The sequence below is a fragment of the Panthera pardus genome, unplaced genomic scaffold (genome assembly GCF_024362965.1).
Source record: "Panthera pardus isolate Hobbes unplaced genomic scaffold, ASM2436296v1 HiC_scaffold_23, whole genome shotgun sequence".
Lineage (NCBI taxonomy): Eukaryota > Metazoa > Chordata > Mammalia > Carnivora > Felidae > Panthera > Panthera pardus.
Window position 1 is genome coordinate 4,068,307 of NW_026526799.1, and position 21,962 is coordinate 4,090,268.

At 48.9% G+C, this 21,962-nt stretch overlaps 1 protein-coding gene and 1 long non-coding RNA gene across 2 annotated transcripts; one reads left to right on the plus strand and one right to left on the minus strand.

The window, feature by feature from the left end:
• Positions 1-1,850: 1,850 nt before the first annotated feature.
• Positions 1,851-20,086, minus strand: WHAMM (WASP homolog associated with actin, golgi membranes and microtubules). The gene is made up of 10 exons (XM_053888635.1): positions 19,385-20,086; positions 17,631-17,804; positions 16,677-16,827; positions 15,442-15,611; positions 14,449-14,614; positions 12,147-12,334; positions 10,713-10,799; positions 10,360-10,455; positions 5,362-5,764; positions 1,851-2,891 (listed from the first exon to the last, which is right to left on the minus strand). Exons 1-10 carry the CDS (start codon positions 19,973-19,975, stop codon positions 2,593-2,595), a joined length of 2,325 nt encoding a protein of 774 aa, XP_053744610.1. The 5' UTR covers positions 19,976-20,086; the 3' UTR covers positions 1,851-2,592.
• Positions 10,793-16,828, plus strand: LOC128772703 (uncharacterized). Its single transcript, XR_008416865.1, has 2 exons — positions 10,793-11,617; positions 12,053-16,828. It is a non-coding gene; the product is annotated as an uncharacterized LOC128772703 (long non-coding RNA).
• Positions 20,087-21,962: the final 1,876 nt, after the last annotated feature.

Sequence of the window (21,962 nt, forward strand, 5' to 3'; positions counted from 1 at the left end):
CCTGCTTGAGTCCCTGCTCAAATTCCAGAGAGGAAGCGAATGAACACGTGAACAGGTAAGTCTGGCCCAGCTCCTGTTTCGCTGCAGGACAAGCCATAGGATGCTTGTCACCAGGATGGACTGGCTACCTCGGGACCAGCTTTGGCCAGAGGGCCCGTCCCGGGTAGAAAATGTGGCCTCGGTGGGCTGCCCGTGTAGCGGGGGCTCTGGATGTAGAGGCAGCATGACTGGTGTCTGGGACCTGTCGCAGCCGTCATCTGGGAGGGAGGGGGCAGGGAGGACTCAGGAAGATTCCTGGGGCTGACTCTGCAGGATGGTGCGGCCTTGCCGGCAGGTGGAGGCACAGAGTTAAGGCAGCCGAGCACTTAGGCTTTGGCCGGGCCTCTTGGTGCTGGAGTGCAACCCGCCGTGGCGGAGGGGCTGCCCAGGGGATGGAGGTGAGGTCCCTGAGGACTGGGTGCCCAGCGCCAGAGGGGCTGGGGAGCTGGGAGGGACTCTACTTGGGGAGGGGGGAGAGTGACGGGGGGCACTCAGGAGAATGGGTTGGAGTTTGGGACTTAGGCCCTGGGAGCTAACGCTTGTCCTCCTCTACGGTTCTGAAATCCCTGAGGCCAGTCTGGGCTTCATTCAGCAGCTCGGCTGGAAGCACGGGGAGAAGGGAGGGTTGGGGGGTGGGGGAGTTCGGGAGAAGGAGAAGGTTTGATGCACAGAAGACAGTTGAGCGAGGAGCTTTAATTGGCAGAACTCTCTTCCGAAAAGGATCCTGTTTCGAAGGCTCTTTGGCAGACCTTAGAAAGCAAATGCGGAGAACTATCCAAGCCCGAGTGCATCTCAGAATACTGAGATTACAGTAATTACCACAGTACTGATCTGCAAAGTAAGCATAGGGAAGGCCAGTCAAGCTCTGACCTTGCCATTTTTTAAAATATCAAATTCTTGGGGCGCCTGGGTGGCTCAGTCGGTTGAGCGTCCGACTTGGGCTCAGGTCACGATCTTACGGTCCGTGAGTTCGAGCCCCGCGCCGGGCTCTGCGCTGACAGCTCAGAGCCTGGGGCCGGCTTCAGATTCTGTGTCTCCCTCTCTCTCTGCCCCTTCCCCACATGTGCTCTGTCTCTCTCTGTCTCTCCGAAATAAATAAATGTAAAAAAAATAGTAACAATTAAAAAAATAAATAAATGTCAAATTCTTCCCCGAGAAACGTTCTGGGACTGAGCCCGGCCTGTCTGTGGTGGGGACGGGGCTGAGGCAGATCCGGCTGCAGAGGCTGCACGTGCGTGTGTTCACAGTTCTAGATTCGGGGAAGGAAGGACGGGTGACGGACCTGTGAGCCACTGGCGGCCACGCTGAAACGTCTCCAGCCACTCGTGGAGGTCCAGGCTGCAGCAGTGGAAGAAGGTCCCGGATCCCTCCCGGCTGCAGCCCCTCGGGCCGGACTCACTCGGGGTGTAGTTAGTGAAGAAGAAACCGAAAGTACAACCGGTTTTGGTAAATCACTTTTCTCTGGAAATAAAAGAAGCTCGATTCATATTGTTCTGTGGAAACCCTGGACTGCTGTGGCCACGGTGAGGGTTTGAGGTTAGTGCGGATGCCCTGGACGGTCTGAGAAACGAGCAGACAGACCGCCTTGTGTTTGCCCTTCCCCTTCCCGATCGTAACATGACGTGAGGCGGAGGAAAGATTCCGACATGAGACTTTAGTTCCTGAGGTGAAGCATTATTCCCTCATTATTAGTATTTGCTTAAGCAAATGTTTATCTAAAATCTTGTTAAAAACCTGACCTCCTCCCGCCCCCTGCCAGGCAGGGACAGCTGTGTTCAGATAGTGTCTCATTTCCTCATGAATCACACTGATGCGTTATAAATAGTTCTTTATTACAAGTTTATATATGTGCTTGATACATAAAATATATTTCATTTAAAATATTTAAAAGAATTCCTGAATATAAGCGGTTTATTCTGATTCTTGCTAAAACCATCTTCACATTCAAGCCTTTATCTCGTTTTGTTTATTTATGAGAGAGTGTGCAAGTACGTGAACCGGGGAGGGGCAGAGAGAAGGGGAGGATCCCAAGCAGGCTCCATGCTGTCAGCACAGAGCCCGGCACGGGGCTTGATCCCGTGACCTTGAGATCGTGACCTGAGCCGGATCCAAGAGTCGGACGCTCGGCCGACGGAGCCACCCGGGCGCCCCCACGTTCAAGCCTTTAAATGTGGGGAGGCCACGGCTCCACCAGACGAGAGGACACGGTCAGTAGCACGACAGCGCCGCTAAACGTAGTAGCGTCGCCTTTTTTTGGAAGAAGGGAATGATTCTAGATCACCCTCGGTGAAAAACAAATACTCTTGTCTTACGCCGCTAATACTGTGGGTTCTTAGATCCCAACAGTTTGGTGTGCGCATGTCCCCACGTCTCTACGTCCCGCCCTGATTTTAGGAGCCACAACATTCAAGAAAGGCCGCCACATCACACGCCCCACTGGTCTCTGGGGCTGTTATGTGGCCGGCCACCTGTTCACGTGCCTTTACAAGAACAGACCTTGGGCCTGCGTCTCATTCAAGCGCTCGGGCGGTGCCGTCGGCCGTGGAGGAGAGCTCAGCGGTCCCACTCGCTGCCGGGGCTCGGCTCGTCACCATCCTCCTCCTCCGAGTCAGCAGACACTCTCTTGATTCTCTGGAGTGCCGCCTTGATACTCGTCTCCAGGTCACTGGTCGGTTTGCTGCTGGGGCTCAGGTCGAGGCCGGAGTGAACTTTCCTCAGTTTGACCCCCTGCCTTATGGCAGCCAGAAGTTGCTCATTGAACGAGGCGCGGGGAGGGGGCGAGGCGGTCACCTCCGTTCTCTGCAGAGGGGTCCTGCGGCTCCTTAAGGAGGCCAGCACTTCGTCCATGGATCCTGAAATTGAGCGGACAGAGCAAGGACCGTCAGAACCCACACTCTCTCTCCCCAAGGCACCAGGGCGTTTTTGTTTTTTAATTTTTTTTTAACGTTTATTTATTTTTTTGAGACAGATAGAGACAGAGCATGAACAGGGGAGGAGCAGAGAGAGAGGGAGACACAGAATCCAAAACAGGCTCCAGGCTCCGAGCTGTCAGCACAGAGCCCGACGCGGGACTCGAACTCACGGACCGAGAGATCATGACCTGAGCCGAAGTCGGACGCTTAACCGACCAAGCCACCCAGGCGCCCCTTTGTACCAGTTACGGGTTACGTCGCACATAGGTTAATAACACGGTTTCAGCAAATAATCATTCCGTGAAACAAATGCTTTGAACACCTGCGAGAAAGGTCAACCGCTAGCTCCCTGTTTGAACACAGGGTGGCTTAATCGCTAATATTTCACTTCGGCCACTCGCTGCCCGCCACTCCCTCAGAGTCACAGCAACTCAGGCACAGTCACACACGCCTTTCGTCCCAGTGGCTGTTTTACAAGATGCAGGTGTTGTGTTTTTGTGTGATCCTGAAGAGGGCTGAAAACCTGGGTGCAGATAACCTGATCCAGTAAGCATGAGAGCTGCACACAGTTTCAGTAAGTTGTATCTCCTCCGTGTTCCTTCCCTACAGCGCACCTGCTGTATTTCTCTAATTCCACCACTCTTTTTAAAAAATCTTTTAAGGTGTATTCATTTTTTCAGAGACAGAGACAGAGCACGAGCAGGGGAGGGGCAGAGAGAGACACACACACACAATCCCAAGCAGGCTCCAGGCTCCTGGCTGTCGGCACGGAGCCCGACGCGGGGCTTGAACTCATGGACCACGAGATCACAACCTGAGCTGAAGTTGGACGCTCAACCGACTGAGCCCCCCAGGCGGCCCCTGACTTCACCACTCTTGGATGTTAGTCAGCGGTGACTCATTCTGTGGCGGTGACGGGAGGAGGTCTGCGCGGGAAAAGGCTGGAAGTAGACTTTAGTCAGTGGCTCTGTGAGCCTGACGGGGGCCAGGCTGGCGCACCTCTGCTTATACCTGATGACTGCACCCGCGCCGGTAACCCCGAGCGAACGCACGCCTTCTACCTGAGGGTGCACAATGCTGTCAAAACACAAATTCAATCAGAGTGTCAAGGCCCGGGTGAGGAGGAGCTATTTTCTCCTCAGGCACCTTGAGACCCCCGAGGGGGTAAAATCTTTGACCTCTACCTGCTGGAGACGGGGGCACGACTGTGGTCACTAACGTAGAGGTGTCCAGGTGAGGCTTCAAGACGGGAGTCGTTTCTGGTTCAGGATTGAGAGGCCGTGCTCTAACAAAATACTGGTCCAGCCTGGATTTGAACCCACGACTTCTCATCACAGCTCCCTTCCAGGAGTGACAAAGCCTCACACTTGGGCATTTCGGGTACTAACTCACACTTTTTTATTCTTTGCAGTGAAATGGGGCGATGTGTGTGTGTGTGTCAACCCTGAACCGGGATGAGTCCCCCACGGAGGTCTGCTCACTTCCAAACTCCAGGCTCAGGCATGTGAGCTCTTGCTTTCACTACACTACGTTGTTGCAGACCCTGTGGAAATGGGCCAGCTGGGTCTCCTCCTAACAGTGTGGACATTTTCAATGGTACCTGGTTCTGGATAGTGACCCGTGAGGTCCGAATAACCAGAATACCGGAACCACGGTTTGGAACCGTTTTTTTCCCCACGATTCCCATCACCTGCTGCAGAAATCTTGCGTGTTCTAGGTGGGGGCGCTCAGGCGTAGTCTTTGTAACACGTGCACACGTTTGTCTAACGCCCCCCCTCCCCTAAGCCGTAGGTTCTGGGTCTGGGCAGATTTAAGCCAGTCTCACCAGTCAGTGGATCAGACCAAACGAGAGCTGCAAGTCAGAGCTTCAGCCCTCCTTAAACAGAAAATTCGTGTATTCAGTGTACTGTACTTGCAAAGGCAAGACGTGGGCTGCTTTTTTTTTTTAACCACTTCATTTTAGAAAGCTCTCCCTAAGTAAGGTTTCTCAGTCCACCAGTCTGTGAGAACAGCCAGGGATATTCTAATATTCCTCTGCAGTCAGTGCCAACCAATATTCTACTTAAGCCGCGACGATTTCATTCTGTGAATGACTTCACAGACTCAACAGTAACACGGAGAATTCCAGGCGCCGAAGTCTTAACCTGAAACGGGTGGTGCGGCAACAGACATCCCAAGTCACGTGACCACGGACTGCGTAGACCTGGTTTCTTCAAGGCGAGTTCGCATTTGTGAGACTCAGACTGTGCTGACTTTGCAGTCAGAGAGTGACACTAAAGGCAGCGAGCACTGGGGAGTTTTAAGACCGGAGAGAACGCTGACAAAGCCTGATGGGAGGGGGACTGATCGCCTCCCCCGCCCCCCACCCCCACCCCCACCAGCGCCGAGTGGGGGGAGCAGCAGCGGTTACCTGGGCCTCGGGGACCCGCTGCGGCTGCGCAGTGGCGCGCTCTCACGGCAGGCGGTTCGCCCCGCAGGGGAAGCGGCTCCTCTGTCCCCGGAGTCCTCGGGGCCGAGTTCTGGCGATCTGCGTAAGGACCAGGGAGGGGCGGCGGCGGCGGTGGTGGTGGCGGGGGCGGCGGAGGCGGTGGCTGCGACAGTTCCTCACTGGATTTGGAGCGTGTTTGGTCACCAGCTGGAACAGAGCTCTGGTCGGTATTTCCAGAACAGTCCCGATCCTCGCGGGTTTTCGCATCGCTGCCGTCAGGTGCGTCCACTGGGGACGCAGCCGTCTGCGGGGCGAGCCCAGCTGGCAGGTGCAGGGCCGCAGCCCCCGAGCACGGCGACGTCGCTGCAGACCCGCCCGGGCGCCTCTGGGGAGGAAACACGGGGTCAGAAAGCGGCCGCAGACCGGAACCATCCGAAGGGTGACGCTTGGTGCAAATGCTCTCGTTCACAGAGTGTCTCCTCGTCACCCTGGATGGCCAGCCTGCCTACGAAGGCCGTTCTTACGGAGGAAGCATCCATATCCCTTGATAGATACCGCTTGCTCTGTGAGAAAGACAGGCCAGTGTACATGCAGGTGAAAACACTCCTAGTGTTAGTATGAACAATAAAACTCGAAAGAGCAACAACAGGAAGTTACTTCAGAAAACTATGGTGAACTTATTTAAAATAGTAGGCAGCAATGAAAAACCGAAAATAGTACAAAGTCGTGAAACATCCTAAAACAACACAGATGACGCGGTGTTAAATTCACAACCACGTAAAACAGCTGTCTGAAAAACTCCCCTGGAGTGCACCTCAAAGTGATGGTTATCACATGTTTCTTTTCTCTAAGTTTTAGGTTTACAGTAAACTTTATAATTTAAAAATGTGAACTTAAAATGTTCCGGTCTCAGGGCACCTGGGTGGCTCAGTCGGTTAAGCAGGGGACTTTTGATTTTGGCTCAGGTCATGATCTCACGGTTCATGAGTTCGAGCCCCGCATCAGGCTCTGCACTGATAGCACAGACCCTGCTTGGGATTCTCTCTCCCTCTCTGCCCCTCCCCTGCTCATGCTCTCTCTCTCTCAAAAATAAAACAAAACAGGGGCGCCTGGGTGGCGCAGTCGGTTAAGTGTCCGACTTCAGCCAGGTCACGATCTCGCGGTCCGTGAGTTCGAGCCCCGGGTCAGGCTCTGGGCTGATGGCTCGGAGCCTGGAGCTTGTTTCCGATTCTGTGTCTCCCTCTCTCTCTGCCCCTCCCCCGTTCATGCTCTGTCTCTCTCTGTCCCAAAAATAAATAAAAAAAAAAAAAATAAAACAAAACATAAACATTAAAAAAAAGAAGAAAAAGAAAACATTCTGGTCTCTCAAGTATTAGTTTGATAAGTAAAAACATAACCTTAGGGGCACCTGGGTGGCTCAGTCGGTTAAGTATCCCAACTTCAGCTCAGGTCGTGATCTGGTGGTTCGTGGGTTCAGGCCCCGTATCAGGCTCTGTGCTGTCAGGACAGAGCCCGCATTGGATCCTCTGTCTCCCCCGCTTTCTGACCCTCCCCAACTCGCCCTCTCTCAAAAATAAACATTAAAAAATGTTAAAAAAGAAAAACATAATCTTATAAAAAACGAATCCTGAGTGGTGGGAAGGTGGTCCCTAATGTAGGCACTGACTAGCCAATAAAACATAAAATGTTAATACTATGTAGCCATTAAAATGAACTAGATCTACCTATCTATCTGTAAATAAGAACACATCTCCATGTAATTTAAGTGAAAAAAGAAACTGGCAGAGCATGTATACGATGGGCTAATACTAATGTAAATTTAGTAGTAATACACCAAAAGGGCAATTCATGATAGAGTACAAGCATACCTCATCACATTGCCCTTTATTTTGCTTTGCAAAAATTGCATTTTTTTTTTTTAATCAGTTGAAGGCTCATGGCAACCCTGAGTCGAACAAGTCTGTCAGTGCTATTTTTCCAGTAGCATTTGCTCACTTGGGGTCTCTGTGTCACATTTTGGCAATTCTTGCAATATTTCAAACTTTTTCATCGTTACGGTGATGATCTGTGATCAGTGATCTTTGCTGTTACTATTACAGTTGTTTCTGGGGCGCCCAAACTGCGCCTGTATGAGGCAGTAAACGTCACTGTTGTCTTATTCTAAGAAATGGCCACGGCCTCCGCCTTCTGCAGCCACTACCCTGATCAGTCAGCAGCCGTCGACATCGAGGCAAGACCCTCCACTGGCAGAGATGTTACAACTTGCTAAAAGCTCACCGGATGGCATTTTTTAGCAATAAAGTATTTTTAAATTAAGGTATGTACTTTTTTGTAGACCTAATGCTATTACTGCACACTTAATACACTGTAGTATAAACACAGTTTTATATGCACTGAGAAACCAAAACATTCATTCGACTCACTTGGTGGTCTGGGACAGAACCTGCACAGTCTCCAAGGGGTGCCTGCATTTCTCTCTCCTCCACATTTTTCTTCTTTTTTATTAAAAAAAATATTTTTTAATGTTGATTTATTTTTGAGAGAGACAGAGCGTGAGCGGGGGAGGGGCAGAGAAAGAGAGGGAGACACAGAGATCCTAAAACGGGCTCCAGGCTCCTAAAACGAGCTGCCAGCACAGAGCCCGATGTGGGGCTCGAACTCATGAATCACGAGATCATGACCTGAGCCAAAGTCGGACGTTCAACAACTAAGCCACCCAGGCATCCCTCTCCTCCACGTTCTTCTAAGTCTTTCCACGACAGAAGAGCGATGGCAATAAGCCCCAAACCTCACGGATGCGGCTGCTGGTCATGCAGCCACCATACTGTGCCTTTCCGTCATCCTATGCCGGGAGAATCAGAATCCTGGAAACCCTGGGCCAGACTCGGGAGGTCATCCAGCCATCCCCAAACCCCAAGGACCCCTCCTCGGCATCCGGGCACCGGCATGTCGCTGTGACCCTGGCCTGTCGAGTTCTGCCTCATGGTGCTGGGCAGTCCGTGTCCCCAGGGCTCACTCAAGACACACTAAATCCTTTACCTCCTAACAGCCCAACCTGTCTGGGCTCAACAAGTGTCACATATCAAGTGATTCACTTCCCGTCTTCTCCCTCTCCTACTTTCCCCCTTCCAAATGTGCTCAGATTGGCTTTGTCCCTTTGAGGGTGGCACTTCTTGGTAAACAGACTCCCCTCATTCTACAGAGGACTCATCTGTTCGTACATCTTAAAGAGTCCCGGGCTTTTCTCGAACTTCTTCACAAGTGACTGCTAGGAGGCTGGAAGAAACTCCATTCTCGAGGTTCTTTCCCCTACGTTTAAAGCCCACACACTCCATCCTACCACCCTCTGGAGAAATCCACACCTCCAAAGGCCAAAAAACCCTCAGCTCGCACACCTTGGAGACAGGTTCCGTTCCAGACCACCACCAGTGTGAGGTCAACGTGTTAGATTTTTAAATTCATCCTTCTAGTCTATTGAGAGCGCAGGTGGCCTGATTCTGTCCCCTTCCTTCGGTCTATCCCTCCCACCTCCAGATTTGAAAATTTGATCCTGATCGGATGCTTCGGGGCTAAAGAGCCGGACTTGCACCCCCGGATCCGTCCTCCATCCAGGCTCCATTAACCAGTGCCCTCGGGCGAGAGCTGACCAACCAGCTGTCCTGCGCCCATTCGCTCTACCTTCATCTGGTTTCACACAGCATCCCTCCGGCTCACCCTCCCTCCTTCTGGAGGTGGGGTCTAGGCATCAGCAGTTCTGATGTGCTGCCCAGGCAGGAGAAGGCCTCTGCGGCTCCAGAGTTAGGAGACAAGCGGCCGCACACAATCCCGAGCGACGCTGTGCCATCACGCGGGCCGCAGGGTTAAGGATTAAATGAGAAAGAACGGGAAATGTCTAGCACCGGGCTGGTATGCAGTTAGGTGCTGGTTTATGAGCACATCAGAAAACAAGTTGAGGTCAGCGTGGCATGATTATCACTCCAGGGGCCCCATTCCTTGGTAGCACAGCACACCTTCAAGACCTTATCCCAGAGTCCTGTCTGGGCGTGGGACGTTTTCCCTTGTGGGGCAGCTACGAACGTGGATCTGTGTGATGCAAACAGATTTATGTTTTATATTCAGCTAGTTTAACGTTATTTTTAAATGAGTAGCTACTTGTTTTTAAACCTATACACTTTTAACAGAGTACTTAACTATACTAGGTCACAGGGATTCCTTGGCTGCATTTCATTTTTGTTAATGTTTATTTTTGAGAGAGTACACACAGAGGAGGGGCAGAGGGAGAGGGACAGAGGATCCGAAGCGGGTTTTGCACTGACAGCAGTGAGCCTGACGTGGGGCTTAAGTTCACAAACCGCAAAATCGTGAGCAAAGTCGGGCGCTTAACCGACTGAGCCACCCAGGTGCCCCTCCTTGACTGCGTTTTACAGAATGTTAATAAAGTCAGGAAAAAGCAAGCTAAGGTTGAGGGCAATGTAACTGTTTTCAGTTTTTCTGGCTGGTCAACAGCATGGCGGGCAGAGTCAGCACCACTGGGTCAGGAGGAGAGAGCAAGAACCCCGGTGTCTTGCAATGTGAAAAATGTTAACATTTTAATATTCTTGTTTTTTACTTCTATACTAAAAATGATGGCATTTGAGGAACATCTTGTGTTCCAAATTATCGGTTCATAATACTTTATACTTTTCTCCTAGGATGCGCGGCCTTCATTTCTCCAGAAAATGGAGGTGAGGGGTAATTATTTGTAAAACTTACACCTTTATTTATTTTTTAATGTTTATTTTTGAGAGAGACAGAGAGAGAGACAAAGCTGAGCAGGGGAGGGGCAGAGAGAGGGAGACAAGAGCCCGAAGCAGGATCCAGGCTCCGCATCGTCAGCATAGAGCCCGACGCGGGGCTCGAACTCACGAACTGCAAGATCACGACCTGAGCCAAAGTCAGAGGCTCAACTGACCGGGCCACCCAGGCGCCCCTGGAACTTACCTCTTTAAATGCTCTCAATCGCTGGAGTGTCTTCTTGCGCTCCTGGTTTATCCATTCTTTTTTCTTTTGCTCCTCTTCTTTTATCTTGTCTCTTTTCTGTATTTAAGCAAACGTGTATTTGTAAATTTCTCAAACTAAAAGTGTTGAGAGAGACAGGGTGTGTGACGCGACGTTACCCCCTCCCCGGGTCTCACCCCCACGTCCCCTCCCCAGGCTGCAGGACTGGACTGCAGTCTCCCCAGGATCAAGGCTGGCACCTGGCAGCCCCGGGGCAGTGGGGCCCCAGTTTCTAGAGATCTAAGACAGTGTGTCACATTATGCAAATATAAACCACGTTCTCTACAGCCACTTACCATCTGGATACTGTGATGCTGATGAAAGTGTTTCATACTTTCTGCAGCCAGTTGTAGTCGGAGCCGATGATTCTCTTTGCACTGATCCTGGGAGAGTAAGACAAGGCACGTACGTGGTTTTTAATATTACTGTGGGCTATAGCAAAGGAGTTTAAAAGAAGGCACTGTATTTGTGCTGTCACGTAAGGCGTTTGTTAATACGAGTTTCTGTGGTTCCAGGATCCTGCCTCCGCTAGCCTCGTGATGTGTGCTGACGGGCGCCTTACAGAGTCCACGGTACCCACTCACAGGACCACAGCTGGGATTCAGCGCCACGAAAGACGAAAAAGCAAACCCTCCAAGTGGAAATGAGAGGACACGCGGGCAGTCCCCCGTTCTTAAATGGCACGTGTCCTAAGAATCGGTTTCAATGGGATTATTTTAAACTCAGCTCCTCATATTACAATAGTATTTCCAGTCATAACTACATGACCATATGCAACCTACAGACACCTGAAAAATTCTACTAAAAACTGTATTTTAACTAAACTTAACCATTCTTAAGGTGTGTTACCTCTTTTTTCCTTTTTTTTTAATTTTAGAGAAAGTGTGAGCAGGAGAGGGACAAAGAGGAAGAATCTGAAGCAGGTTCCATCTCAACACAGAGCCCGACTCAGGGCTCCATCCCACAGCCCTGGGATCATGACCTGAGCCGAAATCAAGATTGGACACTCAACCAACTGAGCCACTCAGGTGCACCTTTTATGTATTAATTAAGTTTTTGGTGGTTTTTGTTTTTGTTTTTTTAAGTTTTATTTTTGTTTCTTTAGAGAGAGAGAGCACCGGGGAGGGACAGAGACACAGAATCCCAAACAGACTCAACACCATCAGTGCAGAGCCTGATGCGGGGCCCAAACCTCCAAACGGTGAGATCATGACCTGAGCCGAAATCAAGAGTTGGATGCTTAACTGACTGAGCCACCCAGGCGCCCCATATCACAGAGTTTTTAAAAATTAAGAAAAAAACAAAAAACAAAAAACACCAAATACAAGGACTGAAATGAGCTGAATATTATTTCTAATATTCTACAATCAACGTTTACAATAAATTTTAGAAACAAATTTTAGAATTTACTCCAGCTGATTATGAGAAGCTTCTACCTATTGTGATTTTAAAAATACCTGTGTATGTAACAGGTATTCAACAAACAATTGTTGAATAGATCGATCAAAATCTAGAGATTATGGTAAATGCTTAAATCCCAAAAGACACAGAATCCTTTTCAAAAGGATTATACTTTTAAAAAGTATACTTTTAAATATACTTTTCAAAAATATACATATATTTTCTTTAATTGCAGCCATTGGTATCTATATAAACACGCAAGAAATGAATCACTGTGTGGTCGAGAGCCTTATCTTGAGTGGGGAGAGGAGAGCCTCCGGGCTGCCCACCCGTCTGTTCCTGAGACAGGCCCTCCGGGCGCAGATCCTGCCCCGCTTGCGCTCCAGGCGCTGGTGCTGCCGCCTCAGCTCTGCCGCCTCCAGGTTCTCGTCGCCAGGCAGCCCCGCCACACAAGCCATGGCCTCAAGTTCCTCTGCACTCTCACATGGGTCGTAATAGACAACTTCCCCCTCTTTATCTAGAAACATAGTGGTGACATTTAAAACGTGTTTGGTATAAAAAATAACACATGAAGATACCTTCAGTGTAAGGGAAGTACGGGAGACTTGTAACCCCGCCACCCAGGGAGAGCTGCTGTTAGCACCCATGTGTGTGTGGGGGGGTGTAGACACACACACACACACACACACACACACCAGTAACAGTGCTAAGAGGACATTTTCCATGTGATGGAAAGAGAACTTCAATGGCAACACAGTATTCTCTCATTGAAGCACTCTGTGCCGTTAGAAATATTCCAAGTTCCATTATTATCAAATTCACCGTGATGAACATCTGAACATAAAGTCTTTGTGTACATTTTTATTACTTCCTTAGAGATGAATAGTCAAGGCTCTTGGCAGCTAGCACTCGATCGCCCTCCAGAAAGGAAACCCACATTCTGCCAGCAGTGTCTCATTAAGGTGCCTTAAAGACATTTAATCGTGATTACGTACATATCTTTTAAAAACACACGCTAATTGTGACAAATCCTAGCTCTGCAGAACTAAATAAAATAGAAAGTGAAATTTTCTTCTTCCTTTCCCAAACCTTTGGGAGCCCATTCCCAGAGGAAAACATTATGAACAATTTGGCATGCATCTTTCTGGATTAACTCTTTCAGTAGGATTTTTTCCTAAATATGTAAAATGCTTATAACCTCAAATTACTGCAAAGTTTTTTGAATACTCAGGATTCAATTAAATGTTCAGATTTGGTATGGCTTAACCCAGTGAGCCACCCAGGAGCCCCAAAGAGATTTTTTTTTTTTCACTCACAAACATACTAAAAGAAAACGTAAGTAAAATATTGATATAATTTGGGGATGAGGAGCATTTTGCCAAGCATAACAACAAACACGGGAAGACTTCACCAAAAGCAGATAGGACTTCATAAAAATGAAGTATTTCTGCAAGGCAAGAGAAAGCAAATGACAAGGAGAAGTTTTTGGCAACATTTGACAGATACTAGAGTAATAGCCTTAGTACGGAAAGGGAACATTCCAAGAAAAATGGGCAAAGACCAAGGATAGACAGTTAATGAAAGAAATACAGACAGCCAGTACACATACAAAAATGTGCCTACTACACTTTTTTTTTTTTAATTTATTATTAAGAGACAGAGTCAGAGCATGAGCAGGGGGGAGGCAGACAGGAGGGAAGACACAGAATCCGAAGCAGGCTCCAGGCTCTGAGCTGTCAGCACAGAGCCTGACATGGGGCTCAAACTCACAAACCGTGAGATGATGGCCTGAGCCTAAGTCGGAAGCTTAACCGGCTGAGCCACAGGCGCCCCATGCCTGCTACACTTATAATTAAAGAAATGAAAACTACAAGACGCCATTTTCTTCTATCAGGGAGGCAAGAATTGAAAAGAATGCTGTAAGTATGGGGAAACAGGTGCTTTCATAATCTGCTGCGGGGAGCGTCTTTCTGCACAACCTCAACCTACAAGGCCATTGTATAGTATGGAATTTAGAAGTCAGAAAATAATAGAGGCCAGGAAAAAATGTATCCTGAGGGACTATTCTAGTATAAGCAGGTACGTGTCAAGATGTAAAATTTGCACTGTCCTTGACCCAGCAATTCCATCTTTGGAAATTTATTCCAAAGAAACACTCTCTCTTACATGCAAAGACGTGTAGAGGAAGGCTCCCCACTACACTACCGTTTGCAAGAGTGAAAAACGAAATCACGGTACGTACACATAATGAATGCTGTGCAGTCATTAAAATTTTTCATGTTTTTCTTACTCAAATGGAAAGATGGTTTTTAGGTATTAAATGAAAAGAGGCTACTCTACAGGGTATATAGTTTTGGTTTAGAAATTGATATTTACTTATACACATCAGCATATAACCAAGGCTATGTCAGGATCTCTAGATGATGGAACTGGGGTGATAACAGTTTCCTTGGTTTTGCTGTGTGTTTAATGATGAATTTATCATCTGGAAAACAAAAATGCTAAAAGGAAACTTCAGGAAATTTCAGTAAATGTTTTAGACAACTTATAAGAAGTGGTAACACAGTCTTGGTATTGTCTTGAAGGCGTGATTTAAACATTTTAACATACCCATTTAAGTATAAATCTTACCTCTTATAAGCCTTTTAATTGAGTCCAACTGTGTAATAAGCAGTATTTCTTCATATTTTAATATCTCGAATTTAACCTCATACAGTTCTAATTGGACTTCATAATATTGTATTTCTAATTCATCAACAACGTCCATATTTTTTTCTTGTTCTGGAAGATCTTCCATCTGGTTTTCATGGAAAAAGTAAGAGCAGGTTAAAATAACTAGCACATTAAAAGCAAACATTAGATGCATTTGAGCACTATTCTATTCTTTGCTTAATACCAAATATAAAACTAACAGAGAGGAAACCTTGTTCCATTTCATTTAATAAAACAAAAATGCCTTACTTGATGTTTGTTGCAAATATTTTAACTTACCCTTGAAACATATGAAAATACTTAGGCTTTCGAGAAAAATAAATGGCCGTGAGGCATTTGCAGCATTTCCTGCTTCAAACTCCTACCATTAGAGGAAGAAATTTAAGTGGCTATGATCCTGGGATAAAGTACCTTTTTATTGCCCTCAAGTCATGCTGAAACACTGCTTGATTGATTTAAGTATCTCATCTACTTCAGGGCTGAGCTCAGTGTTCTTATCAGGAGCACCCTACAATATAATATTTCAAAAACATCTTGGCCGAAAGGAAGTTTCCTGCCAACCTCCCGCGGTCAACATTCGCAGCCAGTAGATGTGCAGTGGGTGCAGCAAGGAAGCTCTAACTGTGTTTGGAAAGAAAGGCACTACCCAAAGGTGTGTTTTTCTGTTACTTTAGATTTTTTTTAAGTTTATTTATTTTTGAGAGAGAGCAAAGGAGCGAGGGGCAGAGAGAGAGAGAAAGAGAGAATCCCAAGCAGGCTCTGCCCTGTCAACAGAGGGCCTGACGTGGGGATTGAACCCACAAACTGCTAGATCATGACCTGAGCCGAAACCGAGAGTCAGACCGACTGAGCCACCCGGGCGCCCCTAAGAGTATGTTTTTTTAAACCAAGTTTCATTGATCTTTGTCTTACCTTTCCCTGAATTTCCGCTCTTTTGTGATTTAAACACAACTCCTTGGCCCTCATGAGCTGCAGGGTCTCTTGGGCCAACATCAACTTGAGTTTTTCTAACCTGGGAGCTGCCGTGGCCCAGGCAGCTTGGCCAAACCTCTTCTCATCCTGTTCCATTTGTTTCTGCATTCCTGTCGGATTGGAATTAATAAAATAAAACGTAATTACAACTCACCAAAAGGGAGAAAAATGTATCCCGAGCTAATTCTTTGTTTACTGCCTCCCACGTTACTTACAAAACATCCTTTTTAAAAGAAAATTTGTTTTATTTTAATGACCTCTTATTGTCACAAAAATAAAACATACATAAAAATTTTAGATACTTCATTTTAAAAAAAGAAAAATAATAAATCCTGAATCTCACCTAGTAGAGGTGAGGATTTCTTGCATTTTGGTGCATATACTTCCAGACTGTTTCTATGTCCGTCCGGCTAGACAGGCAGTTTGAACCAAAACCAAAAAATAAAAACACCCCACAAGATCATCCTGCTTTTTTGTATTTTATTTATTTCACTTGATAGATAGTGGAAGTGTCACCATTCACAAAAAACAGATCTAGAGAAGCATGCTTAATAGCTACATGGCATTTCACTTTACGGATGTAACTTAAACTGGGAGACACTCGGTGTCCTGTCTGGAGCCATCATCAACGACTTACAGATGAGATGGAGGTCCTTGTCCCCCACCCCCATCCCTGCCGTCTGCCGCATTCTTTCCCACCATGTTCCCCTGTTCATCTCTGCTCCAGCCCCGAGACTCGCCGTTCCTCACACTTGCCAAGCTCCCTCCAGCCAGGGCACCTTTGTGAGTGCCCTTTCCTCTTCCTGGAACACTCTTCCCTCGCTGTGATGCTCTCTCCGCTCCCACCGACCCTCCAGATATCAGGGCAAGGGCTATTTCCCAGAGGCCTTCACTGACCTAGTGAAGGAGCCTCGTTCCTCTCGGTGGCTCTCAGAGCCCCGTGCTTCTCTCCTTCATGTGGCCAGTTGTTAACTGCCATTCTCCATGTGTTTGAGTGAATATATAAATAGGATTTCTCTGCCCTCACCAGACCGTGCAGTGTCTGTTTATACTTCTCCTTACACTGAATCCCCAGCTCCTAGAAAACACAGCGCCTGGTGTTCAAGAGGCCCTCAGATGTTTTTTGAACAAAATGAAAATGACACACATCTTAGAATAGAATTTTAAATTGTTACCTGCTAACGCTTTTACTGTTTCTTTAAAATAATTCACTGTGATGTCCTGAATAGAGACTACGGCTTCTTCAGCCCTTCTGCTCCATTCTTTGGCTTCCTTCTGCAAGGCCACTATCCTTTTAGGACCCAGATCATCCTCATTCAAGGATTTCTACAAAAGAAGGGAAAACTGTATCAGTAAGAGAAAATAGTAATGTAGAGCCATAGGAAATTGAAAGGAAATTGGACACAGGGATGATTTCAGCTACTTTTATTACCACTACTTAGTTGATTCAATTTCATTCATTCAGCAATCCCTTACTGAGTATGAATAAGGCTCTAAGCTAGGCACCACCTGGAAGACAAAAGGATACTCTGGGGCATAAAGAAAGAGAAAAATCTACTTTCAATGTGCATTACTAGAATAACATTTTCTGGAGAGGCATGCTATCAAGTTATGTTTCTCTAACACACAATTGTTTAGGGGCGCGTGGCTGGCTCAGTCAGTGGAGCATGCGACTCCTGATCACGGGGTCATGAGTTCAAGCCCCACGCTGGGCGTACAGATTACTTTAAAAAAGTAAATAAATTTGGGGCACCTGGGTGGCTCAGTTGGTTGGTTAAGCATCTGACTTTGGCTCAGGTCACGATCTTGCAATCTGTGGGTTCGAGGCCCACGTCAGGCTCTGTGCTGACAGCTCAGAGCCTGGAGCCTGCTTTGGATTCTGTGTCTCTGTCTCTGCCCCTCCCACAGTAGCACTCTGTCTTTGTCTCTCTCTCTCTCTCTCTCTCTCAAAAGTAAATAAACACTAAAATAAATAAATAAATAAATACCACCTTGCTATAGCCCCACTATCATCTGAACAGAAGGGTGAACCCAAAGTGCAAACACAGACTGAAATCTTAAATGTGATGAAAGAAACAACATGTGATAAATAGTAAATCTGATAATATAAAAATATAAAGAAAACATACCAAAATATCAAGCTTACATAAGGTTGCAACTTCTCTCATATCCCTAAACGGCTGCAGCAAATACTGGAAGAACATGGTTGCCACCATAACTAATTCCTGGTAAGCTTCATCTTCCTCTCGATAGACTTTCATTAATGCCACCATGGTGTGGGCTTTATCATGCTCCTGAAGAACCTAGAAGACAAAAGGTAAATAAAGCTCAGTATGGACAGTATTTATAAGCTCATAACAAAACTAAAGAAACCTTAATGTCCTAAAGTTTAACTTTTTTTTGAAGTTGATTTATTTATTTTTGAGAGAGACCGAGACCACACCAGTGGGGGAGGGTCAGAGAGAGAGAGAGAGAGAGAGAGAGAGAGAGAGAGAGAGAGAGAGAGAGGAATCCCAAGCAGGCTCTGTGCTGCCAGCGCAGAGCCCAGCTCAGGTCTTGAACTCATGAAACCATGAGATCATGACCTGAGCCAAAACCAAGAGTCAGAAGCTCAACCTACTGAGCCATCCAGGCGTCCCAATGTCCTAAACTTTAAAAGTTTAAATACCGATTAAATATTAAAAAGCTATTGTCCTCCAACCAAAATGCCCAATAAAACAAGAATGGGTAAATTAAGTCATGGTATATCCACGGTAGAATATCATTACTGTAATCATTCAGTAGCTGGCAGCACTAACAAACTCCTTTTATACAACCATTTTAATTGTAAAAGTTCATTCTATATGTAGCTTGAGAAGATGTAATTAAGATTTTGAAATGGGACTGAATTCTCCTCTCACACCCCTCTTCTGCAAAAGAATGCACAGAGGGGCCGCTCAGTCGGTTCAACTAACCTTAGTCTCTTGATTTTGCTCAGGTCACATCCTCACTTTTCCTGAGTTTTAGCCCTCCCTCCCACCCCATTGGACTTCGAGCTGCCAGCCCAGAGCCTTGCTTGGGATTCCCCGCCCCCCCCCCCCCTTCCCCGACTCAATCTCCAAATTAGACATTAAGTAAAATTCAAGAGAAGGCACAGAAAAATCCAGATTAAGAATGGCCTATAATGAGAACGGACAGGGGGTCGGAGCACTAAATCTTGGCCACCCACAGTAAATTGTGGATACACACGCCACATTGTCTCCTAAACCCTTTGGTGAACTCGTGTCCCCCCTCCCCTTAAGTTCTGTAAGTTTGCCAAAGAATGAATTCTTCGGTTTCCCAAATGACCTCCTTCAAGCTTAAAACAGCACTCCTGTTGCTATTCCAAATCGATAAATAAAGCTCACACACACCCCCACCCCCCCACCCCCGCTTTCCATTTGACCGAGTCTGCGTTACTCTCACCACCTTTCTCCTAGAGGCCCCTTGATCTTCTAGAACACTAGGTCTCTGTTATTCCTGTTCCCTCTTTCGCAGAACCTGAAAGTGGTTACATCTAGTCCGTGTTGTCGCCTCCCCCGTGTACTAAGGGACGTTCCCAGTTCCGCTTTCGGTATTCCCCGAATACGACCGCCGACTCCGCCAGCGATCTCAGAGAACGGGGCCGGGGGCTGGCTCCCCACCTGGAATGAACCCCGACCCGCCTGCGCACGCCCGCTCCCCGGGCCTCGCTGCTCCCCTGCGGGTGACGCGCGCCTGCACACCTGCGCGCGCCCCGCCCGGTCCCCGCCCACCGTCAGCGGGCTCCCCCGCAGCCGGGCTCCGGGACAGCCCCCACCCCCACGCCGGCCGCACCCCTGCAGCGACCCCTAACCCCGCGCGGCGGGAGGAGGCCGGCGCGTACCTGGCACAGCCGCGCGTCCGCCGCGGCCCACCGCGCGCGCAGGGCCCGCTCCCGGAAGTTGCGCGGACTCTCGCAGTCGGCCGCGCCGCCCTCCGCCGGGAAGAGCGCGTCGCGCACCGCCGCGCCGCCGCAGCCGGTGGCCGCCTCGCCCAGGTAGCGCTCCAGCCGCGCGCACAGCTCCTGCAGCGCCGCGTCGCCGGGGCCCGCGCGCGCCGGCCACACCAGCGCCCACAGCCCGAGCCCCAGGCCCCAGGCCCCGCCGGCGCGCGCGTCCAGCTCGGGCGGCAGCGGCGGGAAGCAGCGCTCCAGCGGCGGCCACAGCGCCGCCAGCTGCCGGTGCGCGCCGCGGAGCCCGGCGGCCGACAGCAGGCCCGACCAGCTGGGGGGGGACGCGGCGGGCTCGGGCTCGGGCCGGCTCCCCTCGCGCCGCCGCCGCCGCTGCGCCGTGCGGTCGTGACAGGTCACCGCGAACTTGCCCTCCGCGTCGTTCCAGGCCACGAGGAAGCGCAGCTGGTGGCGCTCGGGCACGGCGAAGAGGTCCTCGCGGACCGGCACCCAGCCCTCCAAGCTGTCGGGCTGCTCGTCCTCCATGGCCGGCGGCTCAGCGGCCGAAGGGCTCGGCTCGCGCGGGCCCGGCCTTCCCGCACCCCCCGCGGCCCGCCGCGGACCGCGACATTCTTCTCGAACTGTGCTGGCGTCAGCTCCCCGACGCGCAGCCCCCTCCCCCTGCGCCTCTGATTGGCTGTCGGCGGCCTGGGCGGGGTCTCGGCAGCCAATGAGAAGGTCAGAAGCCCGTGTCTCTCCGGGCCGTCGGAATCCAGCCCTGTCGCAACCCTGTCCGGAGCCCGAGAATCACCTCTCTTGCCTCACCTTTTCCACCTTTGTACACAGTGAATTAGGAAAAGCGACCGAGTTATCGCCATCGCCTCCTGCGGTAAACTTCGAACCCGTTGAGAACGGGGACCGACTGTGGTCCTCGCTCACCAGGGCGCTAGAGAACACACGCGCCCAAGAACGGTGCAAACTTGCTGGAGGCCACACGTTACATCGGACGTTAAGAATTATTTACTGAGGGCCTCTGAGCGCCAAGCACTGAGTAGAAGCCACACATTTGTTGTTATCAATTCAACAAGCTTTCATGGAGCGTGTGCTGTGTGCAGGTTTCGGGGCGGGGGCGGTGCCGTGGGCATACACAAAAATCTCTCTCTCTCTCTCTCTGTCTTCAAAGCGTCCCATCTCCCAGCCAGCACGTTTAACTACGATCTGCGTTCCCACTCTTCATTTTACAGCCACGGAGACAGACCCAGCAAAGAAACTTGTCCTAACATGCACAGTCAGGCTGCTAAGTCCACCCGGCTACCAAAGACCTGCTTCAGGAGGTGGGGATGTCTAATTTGCACGTGGGGATGGGATGTGACCCGGAGCTCATGCAACAGGCAACAAGACGGCCCTGGTCTCTCTGTCCAGGAAACGCACAGTGTAGACGGAGAAACGGCGTACGTCAGCTTCCATCCCGTGAGTGCACCAGGAAGAGGGGGTGGTTGGGGAGGGGCGGGGGAGATGCCCCGGAAGCCGCGAAGCCGCGAGGAGGAGCCCCTCGCCAAGACAAGGCTCCTGCGGGCTAGAGGCGGGAACCGGAGAAAGAGCTTTGAAGGTTGGGAGCTGGGAAAGCATGGAATTAGGTTTGCACTTGCTGTTATGGCCAAAGGAAGACAACGACGAACCAGCGCCAGCCTGAAGCAATGGCTAGGACCTCTCTCCCCACGAAGATGATCCAGGGTATCTAGAAAACCCTGTGGAATGTAGCTTTAAGGTCTGAAGTTGCCTCTGTTCGAGCTCCTCACCTTGACTGCCCCCGTAGGCTCGCTCACAACCGCTGGGCTTGCCATTCTTCTCGGAGAGAGGAGGGATCTGTTTTTCCTCAAACCATTTGTAAGTATATTAGCTTAGTTAATACGATTTACTTACAACTCTTTTTTTTTAATTTAAATTTTAGTTAACATGCAGTGTAGGTTTCAGGAGTAGAATTCAGTGATTCCTCACAACGATAATTCTTTAATAGTCTCTTTTAATATCTTGTATATTCTTTACGATATGTCTTTTCACTGCATTTGTTTTATGCTATTTTATCCTTTTGAGTAGCCTTTCCAATTGATTTGCTTTGTCAAAATGACACTAGCAGGCTTTCTAATTATAAGAGTAATTTCTATTTTTTGTGTGTGTGAGGGAAGGATGTTTGTATATTCTTAGAAAAAAATATGGACAAACCTAATAATTGTTGTTACCAGGATACATGCCTGCTTTATATTCACTTTATGGTTCTTTCGGAGTATTTACCTTTCTCTGAGCCAAATATCATATATTATTAATAAAAAATGAAGATTCCAGGGGGAACCCGGGTGGCTCAGCCGGTTGTGTTGGACTCTTGATTTTGGCTCAGGTCACGATCTCACGGTTCTGAGTTCCAGCCCCTCGTCTAGCTCCATGCTGACAGTGTGGAGCCTGCTCAGGATTCTCCCTCTCTCTCTGCTCCTCCCCTGCTTGTGCTCTCTGTGTCTCTCTCAAAAATAAACATTAA